Source organism: Misgurnus anguillicaudatus, chromosome 25, assembly GCF_027580225.2.
Source record: "Misgurnus anguillicaudatus chromosome 25, ASM2758022v2, whole genome shotgun sequence".
Taxonomy (NCBI): Eukaryota; Metazoa; Chordata; class Actinopteri; order Cypriniformes; family Cobitidae; genus Misgurnus; species Misgurnus anguillicaudatus.
Window position 1 is genome coordinate 33,720,657 of NC_073361.2, and position 16,412 is coordinate 33,737,068.

At 38.2% G+C, this 16,412-nt stretch overlaps 1 protein-coding gene across 1 annotated transcript in view; it reads right to left on the reverse strand.

The window, feature by feature from the left end:
* Positions 1 to 2,778: 2,778 nt before the first annotated feature.
* acvr2ba (activin A receptor type 2Ba) overlaps positions 2,779 to 16,412 on the reverse strand; it is a 34,635-nt gene continuing 21,001 nt past the window's right edge. The window contains exons 2-11 of the mRNA XM_055182438.2: positions 10,701 to 10,908; positions 8,236 to 8,345; positions 7,909 to 8,057; positions 6,516 to 6,659; positions 6,243 to 6,386; positions 6,011 to 6,159; positions 5,808 to 5,922; positions 4,543 to 4,681; positions 4,264 to 4,394; positions 2,779 to 4,178 (exon numbers count right to left, since the gene is read on the reverse strand). Coding sequence (XP_055038413.2) covers positions 3,984 to 4,178; positions 4,264 to 4,394; positions 4,543 to 4,681; positions 5,808 to 5,922; positions 6,011 to 6,159; positions 6,243 to 6,386; positions 6,516 to 6,659; positions 7,909 to 8,057; positions 8,236 to 8,345; positions 10,701 to 10,908 — 1,484 coding nt within the window. The 3' untranslated portion in view covers positions 2,779 to 3,983. The remainder of the gene's footprint in view (positions 4,179 to 4,263; positions 4,395 to 4,542; positions 4,682 to 5,807; positions 5,923 to 6,010; positions 6,160 to 6,242; positions 6,387 to 6,515; positions 6,660 to 7,908; positions 8,058 to 8,235; positions 8,346 to 10,700; positions 10,909 to 16,412) is intronic.

Here is a 16,412-nt window from a genome sequence, read left to right on the forward strand (position 1 = left end):
TAATTTTTTGAATTGGGGAGAAATATGACCCTGTATATTCTTGACAGGTTTCATCAGACTAACACTTAAAAAAACAACAACAAAAAAACCTGGAGATCTTGTGTAAGAGCAGACGTGATGACATACTTGAGAAATACTGAGTGTTTTTAGTGCATAATGAAGTGTTAAAGTGTATTGCATAAATCACATCTCATATGATCCAACAATGAGCTCTCGCTGGTCAATCCAGATAAAAATCTCCAAAAGAATCAAACTGTCAGAAATATGATGCATATAAACTTAAAACATCACTTTCATTCCCGCCGTCTATCAAGAAAAACTCAACAGAGCAGAAAGAGAAAATGAAAGATGATGAGAACACTGAGAATTTCTGCTTTTCAAGACAAATCAACTCGTGTTAGAAATAAAACCCTTTGGTTATAAACTTGCAGATGTAAAAATGCAAGGAATTTGGCTACATATGTTATTTAAAATCAAACAAGATCAGTTCATTAAAACATGACAAAAACAGTTTCCATCCGTGTTATCAAATCATGAAATTATTTTGGTACTGTAGGTGGCCTGAAGGTTTCTATCAATGCCCGAGAATCTACAGAGAGAAAAACAAACACAAACTATTGCTGCAGATATTGCTTGCTACATATCAGAGCCAAGTTTGCAGAATCACCCAAACTTTCCTTCTTTCTAAAGTGGCATCCGTACCGTAGTAACCTGAAGAAAATACCATTTTCCTGAAAGTATCGACGTCTGAGATGGAAAGTGGATAAGAATATACAGTACTCGTACACTTCACTGGCCCAGACTTGGCAAAGCTTGGAAAAGGGGCGACACCGAAACATTTAAAAGTCATCTTGAGAACGCATGCTACATGCAGAAGAACAAGATTCTTTCACTGAACTGAACCAGCCGAGGAACATGAAGAACAACGCTGGAGTAGGAGAGCAAAGAGAGTTTGAGAACATTCGGTCTCGCTCCTGGATTGTGATATATGGCACCATTCAAGAAAAACTTAAAGCTCTGAGGAAAACAAGAAGCAACCGCTGCAATGCATTATGGGTACAGAGAGCAGAGAATGAAATGGCACTGTAGGGACACCAAACCTTTATTTGGCCCTAAAATAAAAGCTCGCTCCGTTTGAAACGCCTTTGAATCGAACGAGCCTGAATTCGCGTCGACGTCAAAATTTGGGCGAATGTAATTTGGTAAGGGTGCTTTGAGTGAAGTGACGTCATCACTTAGCTTCACAGTAAATTCATGAGTCGGCTTTTTAAAATTTTGTCCCTCGTAACGCTTTCAGAGGGTTACGTATAAAATTGTGCAAAAATGTAAAAAATGGGGCGATCCGTTTTAAGTTTTTGGAAGAAGCGCCAAATAGTTAAGGTTCAATGTCCCATGACGCAAGCGTACAGGAAGATAGCTTAGCTCGAATGAAGAACGATGCCCAGAAGCGTATACAGCTATTTACATCATGGGCTCCTTTCATTTATACAACAGAAACCTGCTAGCACTTCTTAAAAGATTTTGGACGTTTTTACTATGTTTTTTTAACTTCTCCAAAATGATTTCCCTATCATAAAATCCAACTTACACCAAAATATACTTACTACAACACAACTAACAAAATATATAACAGAAGTCATACACTTAGAAAATCTGAGGTATTTCTGGTCTGAGGTGGTCTGTGGTTTATGAACTTTTTTTTGTCATTTTACAACTAATTTTTATTGTTTCGAGTTGCGTTTTTTCGTCTCGGAAGCTTTTTTATTTCTGGTGAGGCGCGATCACATCTGAGGATGATGTTACTGAGGAGAAACCAGCATATTTCATCCAAACAGCAGCACTTCTCTCTTGAATTATGGCATATGAAAATGTGGATTACGGTCTACCACATCTAAGACAAAATAAATATTATTCTTCTGTGTTCATTTTATCGTTTTCACAAAGTGAAACTTATCAAATTTTTAGCCTCCAAATTGATGTGTCAATATTGCAAGATGTTAAAATTCAGATTTGGTCCCCGTTATAAAAAGGTAATAAATGTAGGGACCCGACACATGAGCAGATCATACTTCACCCCCAAATCAAACGAAAAAAAATAAGAAGTTCTTTTCTGCATAAAGACTAAACAATTTGTGCATTGTGATATTATTTTCCACTTTTTTCATTTACATCTACACATAGTGATCATATTTGTTGTACTTATTATGCAAATTATTATTTAAAAACAAATCATACTTACAATATTTTTAATGCTGGGCAAAGATTAATCGCGTTTAACTATATACAAAATAAAAGGTTTTTGTACATTCATAGATATGCTTATATATATAAGCATATTTATGAATGTACAAAAACCTTTTATTTTGTATATAGTTAAACACATTTTTATATTTATATTATTATTATTATTTGTATCATATGTTATGCAAAAATTCACTTTCATTTTGTATGTGATTAATTGCGATTTAATCTTTGCCTACACTGCAAAAAATGATTTTCAAGAAAAATTACTTCTTAGTGTTTTTGTCTTGCTTTCGGTAAAAATGTTTAAATTAAGATACTCCCTCCCGATGAGCAAAATGACCCAAGAAAACAAGTCTAGTTTTTAGACCAAAAATATCAAATTTAAGTGATTTTGTGCATAAAACAAGCAAAAGAATCTGCCAATGCGGTAAAAAAATCACTTAAATTTGATATTCTTGAACTTATTTTCTTGGGATGCCCTGCTCATCAAAAAAAAGCATCACCAATTTAAGAAGTTTTAGATATTTTTACTAAAAACAAGACAAAAACACAAAGAATTTTTTTCCTGGAAAATCATTTTTTTTGCAGTGTAGCACTAAATATTTTTTTACAACAACAAGAACAGGATGAGCATTACACAAAGAACAATGAATAATGTGTCACAATGCAAAATATCCTAATGATCCTTCAAACAGGCTTCAATGTCTGTATACAAAATATTATTTTATTATTTTTATCATTTGATGTTGAGGTGAAATATGAGTTGGACATGTTTCATGAAGTCTGAATCAGAGAGAAGATTCTGCTCTGTACGATACGAGTCCATCAATATCCAAAACACATGTTGCATTATAACAACAGATTACAGACAGAACACACACGCACACACACACACACACACACACACACACACACACACGCACACACACATACATGCGCACACGCACGGTCTTGCATGTTTTGTTTTGATAATTAGTGTTGAGGGCACCATAATATTTCTGTCCTATTGATGATGTGGGAAAGGCAGTCATGGACCCCACAAACTCTTGACACAAAATACCTGAGAAAGGTTTACGCACCAAACTAAACGTTCTCGTCACCTCACATATTTCTATACGCAATCCGCTTAACATCAGCCAGCGGAGAGATTTCAGCCAAATCCAAACTCATTTCAGTCACCAATTTCAATACCACAAAAAAAGAAAGAAATTCATCCAGTTGTCTTTTCCGTGTTCTTTGACACCCGTTAGTTCCGAAAAAGACAAGTTTTCCGTAATTTTGAATAGCACACACTGTCGGAAAGAGAAAACTAAAAAAGTGAATCCCGCGAGGAATATCAATTGCGCGTGTAACAGTCATAACATGTTCCTCGTGGGTTTGCAGCAGTGTCGAATAAATCCACACGGTGATGTAATGGTCGGTCATCACAGGCGAGAGAAACAATCGGATGAAAAACCGAACGGCAGAAGCGAAACGCGGAGGTACCTGCACGGCCTGCATTCATTTGTCGGGACCTGAATGCGCGTCGAGACGTCCTCTCTGTTTGTATCTCTCAACGATAAAAATACAGTAGAGAAGGTGTGCTGGTAGTTACTGATCCGATCAGGAAAATGAAAATAATAATAATAATAACCTTAAAAAAAGTTTCGGATAAAATAGCAGCTGCTTCAATGTTACTGAGATTCACTGAGTTTGGAAAGACGAGGGTTGTTTCGTTTGCTTGCGCGTGACGTCGTGAATCAGATGCTGGACTCTTTGGGTGGCAGGTCCACGTTGGTGACGGACGTCACCATGGAAACCAGGCAGTCTGAGGTAGAGCCGCTGGTCGCGCGGCGAATCTGAGAGATGCGTTCCTCCACGCAACCGGCCGAAAGTCTGGCCTCCGCGTCGTGATCCCAGCACTCCTCTATCGTCTCGCACATCTGCGCCAGGCCCTGTTCAAGCAAAACAAATTAACATCTTTAGACGCGCGACAACCATCACGTGTCTTACACAACATTTAATGCTTATACAACTCACAGAATGCTTTAACCAGGAGTCTTTAAACACCGGCCGCATCTTCTTATGAACCACCACCTCCTGTAGATCCTCCAGTGAAGGATGCTGTCCGATCTCCTCCTCAAACGGCAACATGTACTCGTCTACAGGACCTACAGGAACACAGCACACAAATATGTTTGTAGATAAAGAGTCATTTTAATCACACCCTTTACAGAAGAGCTTGATGGCCCAACAGGTGTTACATCTCATGAAATCTTAAGGACTTAATCTACACACACTGAAATCATCAGCTCTCACCATCAGCGGCTTTACAGCGCGACGCAACCTCCCACAGCACCAGACCCATGGCGTACATGTCTATCCTCAGAAATGCGTCTCGCTGAAAGTTGATCGCACCCTCCAGGACCTCAGGTGCCATGTACCGCCTCGTACCCACCTGACAGAAAGCCGACATTCAAACAGAATAAACGTCATACAACTACAAAACATTTGTTTTAACCATAAACCACGCACCAGAGATAAATGTGTACGTAACACACATGCACCCATGATCTGTATTTATCCAGTAAAACCTTTCATAGAAACTGCCAGTAAACAATAAATACAGTATTTGTTCAAAAACAACTAATTTTATGCAGATTTAGCTGCTTTATTTATTCTGTTATTAAAAAACAGTACAGAATAAATACAACATAAACTGCTTATTAGTTAATGTTTATAATAGTTCTTAATGTGTTTGTGCGTACTTGTTCATAAGAATGTGTCTTCATCTAGTGCGTAAGATGCAATGTAATATTTTTCATAAAACTAAAACTATACTGAATAAATGTAATAGTTGAATGTGTTTATTATAGTTTGTTTAAATAACTTACAATGTGTTGAATGTGAAAAATAATGCTGTTGGACCGCGTGATAAGCTTGATGTATCGCCATAAAAACTCAAACACATTAAAAACACTTTTCCATTGCTCTGTGCTTTTATAGTTGTGAAGACCCGTCACCCCTGAGCAACAATACAAAATAATTGAAAAAAATCTTCATATAATGCTTCAGGCCAATTCTTCAGTTCATCCTCCCACTGGTTTATTCATGGCAGGTGTAGTAAATATTCAACATTAACTGTTTTAATCATGTTTTGTGTGTGCACCAACAACAGCTGCTATAAAAATCAAAGTCTTGCACAAAAAATGGAAATATGTCACATCATCTAACTTCGAAAATAAGGTGGATAGGTCATAAACCCTGTCATCTCTATGTAAATGAATGGGACGTGCGCCAAACCTAAAAATCTAATTATTTTTCCCAACAATGGTTTCTGTTATTGATGAACTTTTAAGTGTTAGTTTTTCTAATAAGTTTGGTTTAATTAGTTATTATTTCCTGTATACACAGGAAAAGGGGCGGGACCTTAAAAATGCGGCTCCACGTTACAATCAGTGGACTCCAAATGACATCATTGGTGCAAGTTGTCAGCTGCCATTTATTTTAACACATTTAGGCTTCAATTTTTTATACAGTGGTAGTCTATATAGGTAGTCTTTTAGAATATAAAAATGTCCCACCTGACCATGTGTGTCTCCTGGAGGTTTACCAGGTTCAAACCGAACCGCCAGACCAAAATCACCAATAACTGCTGTCAGATCTGCCTTCAACATCACATTTTTACTCTTGAAGTCTCTGTGAGTCAAAGAATTTTGATGGACTTGAGTGTAGTTTGAACATCACACTGTTATTGTTGTCAGAAGCTGACGGTTGAAAGTCTCACCTGTGAGCTATGGCGGGTTTCGGACCTTCTCCTTTACACCTCAGCACGTCTTCATGAAGGTACGCGAGGCCGCACGCCATGGTTTCAGCGATGCGACACAAGTCGTTCCAACTCACCACGTTCCCCTTCAGATAGTCTGACAGAGAACCCTGAAGATCACAGCAAATATTTAACAATTATACACCAAAACTAAATGTGAAGAACCAAAACCATCACGTCTGGATCTCCTCACCCTCTCATGAAACTCTGTGATCAGCCAAAATTCAGTCTCCAGGTTTGAACCGCGTCTCTCAGAGCCGATGTAGTAGAGGATGTTATCGTGTTTCATGCCTGGTGTGGAGAAGATGTCTCGCTCGTTCTGCCATGACTGCTTATCCTGTGAGAGAGCCAAACATGACATTTTAAAACCAAAGCAACGTTGAAACAAATGCTGAAAAAAGTCATGTTTTTTGTCAAAGTGTTTTCTAGGTTTATGACAAAGCATAAGAAGGTTTTTGGGATTGACCTGGATGGGGAAAACCTTCACAGCTACGTATTCATTCATCATCTGAGCCTTCCACACACAGCCGAAACGACCTCTGGCTTTAATCTCCAATAACTGTAGAGGTTTCAGTCCCACTATCGGCGAGGGAGGAGTTGGACCAGGGTCCTAAAAACATGACACAAAATATTATCTACAGTGATCTTCATCTGTTTCAAATTATCAATAATACTGAATTAAAGATGAAATAATGACCACAGAATTCAATACATTATACTATTTATATTCTGTACTTGTATTTTTATATGGACAATTCTCTCCTGTAAACATGTGTGGAGGAGATACTTTCATTGTATAATGCACCAATAAATCTGACTTGCAATTTTGTTATGCTTGCAAAATTACTTTAAAGTTCTCCAAGTTGCAGCAATGCAAAACTGACTACGTTTACACCTACACCAATAATGCGATTATTCCCAATAATCAGAGTAAGGACTTAATCGGATGTTTTTATGTTTGCATGACTGGAGCTATAACCTCTTCACTCCTGTTTACATGCATGCATGAGGTAAAGTATAATCAAAATACGGCCAAAATCCTATTAAAATCTCATTATGAGGGTGCATGTAACGGCGCATTCACACGGGGCGTAAGCGTTAACGCTTAACGGAAGGCTTGTCTGAAGCGTGGCCAACAGCCAATCACAGTGGCCGCTACACATGCTCCGTTCTTCCATAAACGTAATTGGCTGGCTCTGTCTAGGTAATTTGCATAAGGCGATCTGATTGGCTGACGCACGCGTTGCCGCTTGAAAAGTTGAGAAATGTTCAACTTCTGCCGCGAGCAACGGCACTGACGCGGCGCCGACGGATCCACAATTCAGTTGGGCAACGCATGACGTCACCCATTAAAAGTGAATAGGAAGCGTTAACGCTGACGCCCCGTGTGAATGCGCCGTAAACGTGGTGATTGTAAGAAAGGATTATAGAAATAAGACATCACAATCGAGGTGCAATGTGGTCTATGGAGCACTAAAGTGTACATATAAAGTGCACACTTTAAAACTGGTCTGGTTTGCAAGTGGATTACTAAAAGTGGACTTAAACGCAGCCTTAAGCTAGGGGCACAACAAAAGATGTTTAAAATGTGCACTGACAGACATAAAGAAATGTCATTAATATTGTGGCCCAAATGTAGCCCGATTATCTTCTGGTGTGTGCCGGGATTAAGATGACACTAAAATATTAAGTGAACACTGACAATAAAACACCAGCAGGTGGCGCCAAACAACAGAAAGTATAAGCTGATTAAGCGGAGCAGTTTAACTATTGAGTACAAATGTGCTACACGAGGGGTTTCCTTATAGACACGTGTGTGAAATGGACGAGCAGCGAAGAGAGAGAGAGCGCAGTCTGACCTCACTGATGTCCACGTGTCCGTAGGGCGGCTTACGGTGCCGATACATCCAGAAGGCCAACAGCAGAGCCGTGGAGAGCATGGTGACGGGCAGCAGAGAATATATCAGAACATTCAACAGAGACGGCATGAAGGGCGGAGCCTCGATTTCTGACCAAACAAAGAGAAAGACAGAGAGAGAGATTGAGAAAGTGAGAGAGAGAAATGACTGCCATATCACATTTAGATTGCTCTTAAACATGATATGATTTAAAGTTTGCTTGTCTCCATCAACTATTAAGAAGGTCACAGATACATGTACACACGTATAAGTGAGGCGCTGGCTCACCTGGATCGCCGGTGATATCAGGAAGATGTGTGAAGCGCTCATTGCAGAAGTTTCCTTCACAGCAGCAGAAGAACACCTGAGGATTTTCCTCCGTGGCCACACAATCCTGCCTAATAATAATAAAACCCAAACGAGACCTTCATTAGATTCTGAGAGCACTAATGTGTGATTGGAGACTCAGTAGAGCTTTATTTTCAAGCACCTGCTTAGACAACAAGAGCTCTCGGACAAAACGACTTAAAAAAAAACACCATTCAATTTTCATCCCTGCAGGCATTCAGTCCTCTCCAAAACATCTCATTAGAAAAGCGTCTAAATGATTTATTCCAGTCTGCTTTTAGTGCTCATAAAGAGAAAGACATTAGAGGAAAACTTGATCATTTACTCATCCTCATGTCACTCTGAACCCCAAAGACCTTCATCTGTGGTCTGTTGTGAAGCTGGATGGACCTGCTCACTATAGTGACGTTCAATAAAAATTCTGTTCTGGGTTATTGAATCCTTCACAAACATTAGAAGTGAAGGTGTTACTAAAACCAAAGCTCTACAGAGGTGTTGAGTTTCACATTATATTTCAGACATACACAAAGATGATTGAATGATCTCAAGCAGTTACATCATATGTAACGCATCTCTTATATCAGTTTAACACATCTCTAATATAAGTTACATATGTAACACATCTCTAATACCAGTTACATATCTTGTAGGTTCTGAGCATGTGTCATAAACCGCCGCCATCTCTAGATACCAGGGGTCTTGTCATAGGAAGTATCTAGGTATAAGCTGCTATGTAACACGCCTGTACTTCAGTTACATATGGACGATGCCGGACTTTTGTGCTGCGTATGGATGTTAGGGCTACTAGCACTATGCATTATGGTTAGAAAAAGTAGATTTCCAAAATTTTAAAACTTTAATTTTTTTCTTGACCCAATGCTAAATACATGTCTGACTGTTGAAACGAACCAAAATAAAACGAAGAAAATCGCATTCATGACGATTTATGGTGATTTTATTTCCGTTACACCAGTGTTTCCCAATCCTGGTCCTCGGGCACCCCCTCCCAGAAAGTTTTAGATGTCTCCTTATTTAAAACACCTGATTTGACTCATCAGCCTCCTTCCAAAATGGTAAACATGTGTCCCTAACAAGCTGATGAGTTAAATCAGGTGTGTTAAATAAGGAGACATCTAAAACTTTCTGGGAGGGGGTGCCCGAGGACCAGGATTGGGAAACACTGCGTTACACCATTGCCTACAATGACGCTGATGCGGGATTCCCCTGTTTCAAGATGGCGGCTCTGTTTGACGCATTCGGTCCAATGAACTGCCGTAGCCAAGGCGACATCTAGTGTACATATGTAACACATCTCTAATATAAGTTACATATGTAACGCATCTCTAATATCAGTTACATATGAAACACATCTCTATCAGTTACATATGTAACGCATCTCTAATATAAGTTACATATGTAACACATTTCTGATCAGTTACATATGTAATGCATCTCTAATATTAGTTACATATGTAACACATCTCTAATATAAGTTACATATGTAACACATCTCAAAATCACGATCAACCTCAGAGTGAAAGATTTTCATGCCGTGAGATCAAATGTACGGCATTCTTGAACACTGTGTGAAAACTGACATGTGAAATGATGAGTCTCATTTATGTAAACATCAGAAGATTTCATGAGTACAACAACAGCATCCAAAGCAGTCTTACTGCTGAAAATCTCTTTAGAGCTCACAGAGTTTATTTTCTTAGAAAGCAGCAGAAATAATCCATTAAATGATGTAACAGAGCTGCAAACCCCCCTAACTCTGTAACCTGATGATAGCATTCAGATACTGAACCCATCAACACCAGCGCTGTCTGAGCCAGACTGAAATCTGCTTTCATATCAATGAACACAGGGCTGGAAGCTTGGAAATGTAATATTATATCAAGGTATTTCAATTGAAATTTAAGACATTACCCTCGCAGACACAAATATCAAGGGGCACAAAATCCCTCCTGTTAATTTACCCATCTCTTTACATAAACACCTAACAAGAACATGTTGAAATCCCAATTTTTGAAACTTCTAACTTTGCGTTGCACTTCTTCATATTATTGCCTCCATAGGATTCATCACTTTACAATTTCCCTTATTTTTGTAAGTTGCTTAGGATAAATGTGTCTGCATTCAAATGATAGTCCACAGTCCTTATAATAAATCTACTGAATCTAATTGAGTCTAATTTAAGGTGACATACACATCAGAGATGTTTCTTACTAATATATGAATACATCAGTAGCTTTACTAACAAATATGCAAGCTGAACGTTTTCTCATAGTCCCCATAAAAACACAACTAGTGATTCTGTATAGGGTCATAAAGGGAAGATTGTGAGTAATGTAATGATGGAGATGTTGTAATAATGATGTTTGATGGTGAATGAGGTGACTGACCTGTCATAACAATTAAAGTCATCAAGCCAGCAGCCCTTCTTCACCAGCTCAATACTTCCCGAGTTATTCCTCCATGATGCGTAACAGTGCGAGCGTTTGTCTTTCTCATCCTCACATCGCTCCACACCGCTGCGATTCGTCTTCTCAATCTCCCAGTTGACGTTGAAGTACAAACATTCACTGGTCTCCACCTCGCCATGGCTGGGTCCTGCAAGAACACAAGAGGACATCACTTTAATGAGACATTACATCAGAAGATGACATCCAGAGCTTAAAACATTTCTAAAAGTTTTCTTACTGAAGCAAAAATAATAGCTTTAACATTAGATGTATGTGCAGTTTGAACTCATCTCATGGAGAACATGATGACAATATTATCAGCATTTAAGAAAGCAAAATTCCAGGAATTTTAATGGCTGGAATCTTTCTGTGGGAATTAACTGAGAATTTGAAAAAACAAATTCTAAATTTAACTAAATTAAATTTAGTTAAAAAATCTTGCAGCTTAATTTTGTTTAAACAACTGGATTTCATGCTATTCGGGTGAATTTCTCTCCTGCACATTTACATGCACACAGCACAATGCTTACTAGAATGATTTCTCAGAGGATTTTTGGTCAAATAAATCCAGGCTTGATGATCACAAATATCTGGATTCTTTGATGAATAAAAAGTTTAAAAAAAATTAAAACAAAGTACAATATATTTAAAATAAAAATCTTTTGCAACAATACACACTACGTCACTATACGTCATTTTTTAAATTTGTATTACCTTGCATGCATGTCAGCTTATGACCAAACAAAATCTTTATTTATGTTTGTGTATGATAAAGTTTATATAAATTTCCTTAACCTTAAATTCTTATTAAGTTTCCAATTTGGAATATTCCTAAATTCCACAGATTAATTTTCCATGGAAAGTTTCCAGAAACTTTCTGCAACCCTATCATCATCTAGATATGTTTCAGATGGTTCAGTGTTTCTCATCCAGCAGACATGAACTCCATCTGACCATGTGCTACCACGAATATAGAGCTCGGGAAAAACAACACTTCATCCGGTGTTCAATGACTACTAATACAAACACAGCCTGTCTGAAACACACAGAGAGAACTTTAACATCCACAAATGCAGAAGATACACAATGAGATCTTTCAATAAAGCAGACGAGCGTACAGAACAGCAGTAAGACAGATAAGTCTTTATAAAATAACAGACTCGACTCTAGTGCAGAACATACTGTAGACGTCCCGATGCACAGACGGATTTAAAAGCATCTGTAGCATGAGGCTCAGATTTAGGATCAATAATGTATGAATGAAAAAATATTGGCAGATTTATTTATTTAAAGGAATGACCTACAGTAACGGTTGAGATTTCATCACGCAGCATGAGCGATGAGAGTTTAATCAGAAAGCAAAGCTCAAGGATGAGATGACATGAGATTGACCTTTGAACTCTACTGTATCTGCTGATACTGAACAATCAGATAAACTTTATTCATTATTTACGACACTGTAAATCTCAATATGTTTATTTCAATAATGTTGTGCATCATTTTATTATTATTATGCACCGTGGCATTTGTTTAACTATAAGGTGATGCACTTTTATTATTACTGTAATATACAGAGTCAGTGCATTAATAAATGTTATTTTTTCACATCAAGGAGGAGTTTGGAATTTTACTTAATTTCACAAATGCAACAACAAAATAAATCAAAATAAAACCTAAAAAAATAATAGTAGTAATAATTTCCCTTTTATTCTCTTTATTCATAATATGAGATGGATGTTTTCTTAAGAGTTTCATGAGATTCATCCTGAATGACTGTTAAACATTTACGAACAATGATATGTTTACTAGAGATGCACCAATTTTGATTTTATATTTTACGGACGTTCGTCAGTCTCATGAGATTTCAATTCCAATTGTTGCCAGTTGCGCAAGCAATAACGTCACAGCCACACGAACACACTCGCAGTGGAAGCTGCTCCCATCCAGTTATCCAACAGTTCTGTACCCAGAAATATGATCCATTTAACATAAAGACTACAACCCGAACCGCCCGTGCCTATATCGATTCCTTTTATTGCTGTAAATAACATACATTGCATCTAAAGACGGCTTTTGATGTTGTGTTTTAGTTCTCTGTTATTTAATTTTAAGATATTTTATTCATTCGCAAGTTTCCTTCTCTGTCACTCATCCCAAGGGTCTTAACGCTCGTAGCTCTGCACACATGCGCAGTTTTCCAAAACAGCCCTTAAATTCTGTTTACAAACTAAAAGACATGAAATGACTTTGCATATATTTACAATGATGGATATATAAATGCACTGCATGTGCTTGCTTATTTTATTCAAAAGCATGATCAAACTAAGTCTACACGTCATACTAACTAACTAGTAACTATGCTTCTAACCACAGCTGTCCAACATATTTGAACATCTACCATAACGTCAGTGAGCCTGACTGAGTTTGAGAGCACTTTAGTTTGAGATCTGTTAAAGAGAAAAAAAAGCATGTAATTTAATGCAGTTTGGTAAAATATTTAATCATTTATTTTATGATGACAAAAAGTTTTTTTTCGTACCCTATATGCTGTCAATTATTAGCCTGACGTTGTCATACTCAATTCTAGTCAGAATTTGAGTCTGATACCACTCCACCGGGCTATGATTATGGGGCGTGTCTCAACCAAAAAATGCCTCTGCACTCAATTGGATAGACCTACAACCAATCAGAGCAACGGAGTGTGTGATGTATGTTGAAATGGCGTCTTTTGCAGCCTGACCGAACTGCTAGTTATTTCGCTACAATGACACTAACATTATGATTATACTAAGTCTGAGTTAGCGAACGTACATCAAAACCTACTATGTTTACAACATTTCATTTATATCACAACATTAAATATTTACTAAGTCATACAGTCAGACTACCTCTTACCATTTGTATGTTAGGTGAACTTCATCAACGATGAAACCCATTATGTTGGCTTGAAAAATATCGGAGCCTAACATGTCCCTCCACTTCTTATTCAGCAGCCACGATTCCAGGCTTCTGGAAAGAGGTGGCAACAACCGCTAATTATATCCATCTTGTCGTGCACGCCGAGTTGCATCGCCATGATACCCATTTACTCCATAAGTGCGACCAAAGTAGAAACAACAATGACAATAGGGTTTTCATGTCCCGTCTTTATAGCGACCATCGAAGCTAGCTGATAAATGACACTTCGTTGTAAACAAATTCAACACACATGCTCTTTGGTGACATGGTTGATTACGTTACTGTTGCTCATCTGTCCATCATCGTATAAACCCGCCCTGACAATTTGATTGGTTCGACCAGCTTTGGGTCTAGCATAGTAGCTCCTCAACGGAGAAACCCCAGACCGATCTTCCCATCCTCAAAATGTTGTGGGCGGCTGGCACCCAGTCAATTATAGTTCTTAAAAATAAAATCGGAATCAGCAAATCACACCTACAGAAAAATAGCCAAGAAAACGGCAATCAGTGCATTTCCAATGTTTACTACAGTACACACTATAGTTAAGTACTAAGGGTGCACCGATAAATCAGCTGTAAATTACAGTGAAATGCTGCTACATCCAAAAGCAGAGGGCGCTCTCGTGCAGAAACTCAATATGGGCCGCAGAAGAAAAAACATTACACACGCAGCTCCAGAAACTGGCTTAAGCTGTTCTTCAAACCTTTTCAGGTATTTTCATGATAATAAAGAATATGTATAATGATTATGTTTGACGCGAGTTTTTTAAATACATGTTATAAATGACTCAAACTAACAGTGATTTCAGATTTTACATGAAAGAGCTGTGCATAATATCAGCTATATGCGTTTCAGGATAGCTATCAGCCAGGTACTGTTAGTGTATATCAGCATTTATCGTCGCATCCCTATTCACTACAGTTGAGTTCTCAGATTTTCACCTCCTGCAGGTTTAGCGAGAGATAAAATAATGAGAGTGGTTCATTACAAAAAAAAAAAACATGAGTTGAGATGTTTAAGGTGAAGTAGTAGCATCTAACAAAGACACAGTACCCTTGAGAGACGATTCAGTAAAGGCCGAGTCAGGGTCATGAAACAAGAACCTCACACTGATAACAGAACAGTTTTTCATTCATCACGGGGAGCTGAGAAACTGATCTCAGATCAGCACAAAGGAACAGCGGGGCGGGAGCTGGGCCGGATCCGGTGAGCGCGAGTACTGTTTACTATACAACACCAATTTGGCATCAGTGGCCACGACAGATGTTCTCCACAATCTGTGCATTGCGGTTGCCAGGCAACGGCGAATGTGGGAGTAGAGCTTTTCCTCATCCTCATAGACAAAGACCTTTTCAGTCAAGCGCTTACACACACACACATAAACACACACACATACACTTAAGACATCACAGATACACACCAACGGCATGACAGAATTTACTAAAATTGAGATCAGCGTCGCATTTGTGTGTCCGTCCTACGAATGCATCGCTCATCAGCATTCATAGACTGAACTCACAGACCGTCATGGGAACATTACAGCTAATGGTAATAGCAGATGTCACATACACAAAAAAAGTATGTACTAAAACATGACTTCAGGACGCAGACCCTGCGAGACGCATTAGTGTATCGACATTATACAGGCAATATAATTTTACTGTAACGGTTTCTTTTAAATCAGATTTTACGGACATCAGCTGGCTCAGATTCACTGTTGCGTGCCGGCTGTGGACAGAAGGGCCAAACCCTACGGCCGAAACCAGACAAATAACTCCACATGCATCTCAACTCTCCCACCTGTGCTCCTCTATAGCTCAGTGGTACAGCATTGCATTAGCAGCACAACACATCATGGGTTTAAACCCAGTGAACAAACATACTGATATAAAATATAGCCTATACTTTGTAATGCATTGTAAGTCACTTTGGATAAAAGCAAAGACAAAGATAAAATGTAAAAATGTACCTTCTGCAGCTTTTAAAGCAGATTAAGTCAAAGACATTACAAGTGAAATATTACAGAGAATCTGTGACTGTGTGTGCAAGACTCACAGCAATGATGCTAAGATGTTGTCAGTGGTTGCTATATGGGATGACTAGCATGTAATGCTTGATTATTAATTTCAATATGTAGATCATTTCACCAGAGTTTTAAGGCCTGTGTATAGATCACTTTGCATTTAATTTTCTTGCAGTAAATAGTTTATTCACAAGGTGGAAACTGTGAGGCTTGGGGGCTAGTCAATATAAAAACTGCATAAACAAAATTGACCAGAACATGTGCAACCTACAGTACATTGACAGTGAAGAACATATATGAGAGACATTATCCTCATTTATACCGGCTAGCAAAAATGCGTTCATAATCGTGGAAAACCGCTTCCGATATTGTATGCAATTTTGCTTAGCTTCTCTCTGAAATACGACTCTGTGTAGTAAATGCCTCTCTATCTGAAAGCAGGTGATGGACTAATAACCGAATCGAATGTACATAAAAATTACACACAGAACACACACACACATATATATATTATACAAACACAAACTTTTATTTTGAATGTGATTAATCGTGATTAATCGTTTGACCAGCCAGGAGAGGTACTGCATGCGTCCGTATGTGTTTAAGTCAAATGAAGTATGCTTTGCAAGGCTGTGCGAGTATGCACCATACTTCATCATCAAGATGTTCAG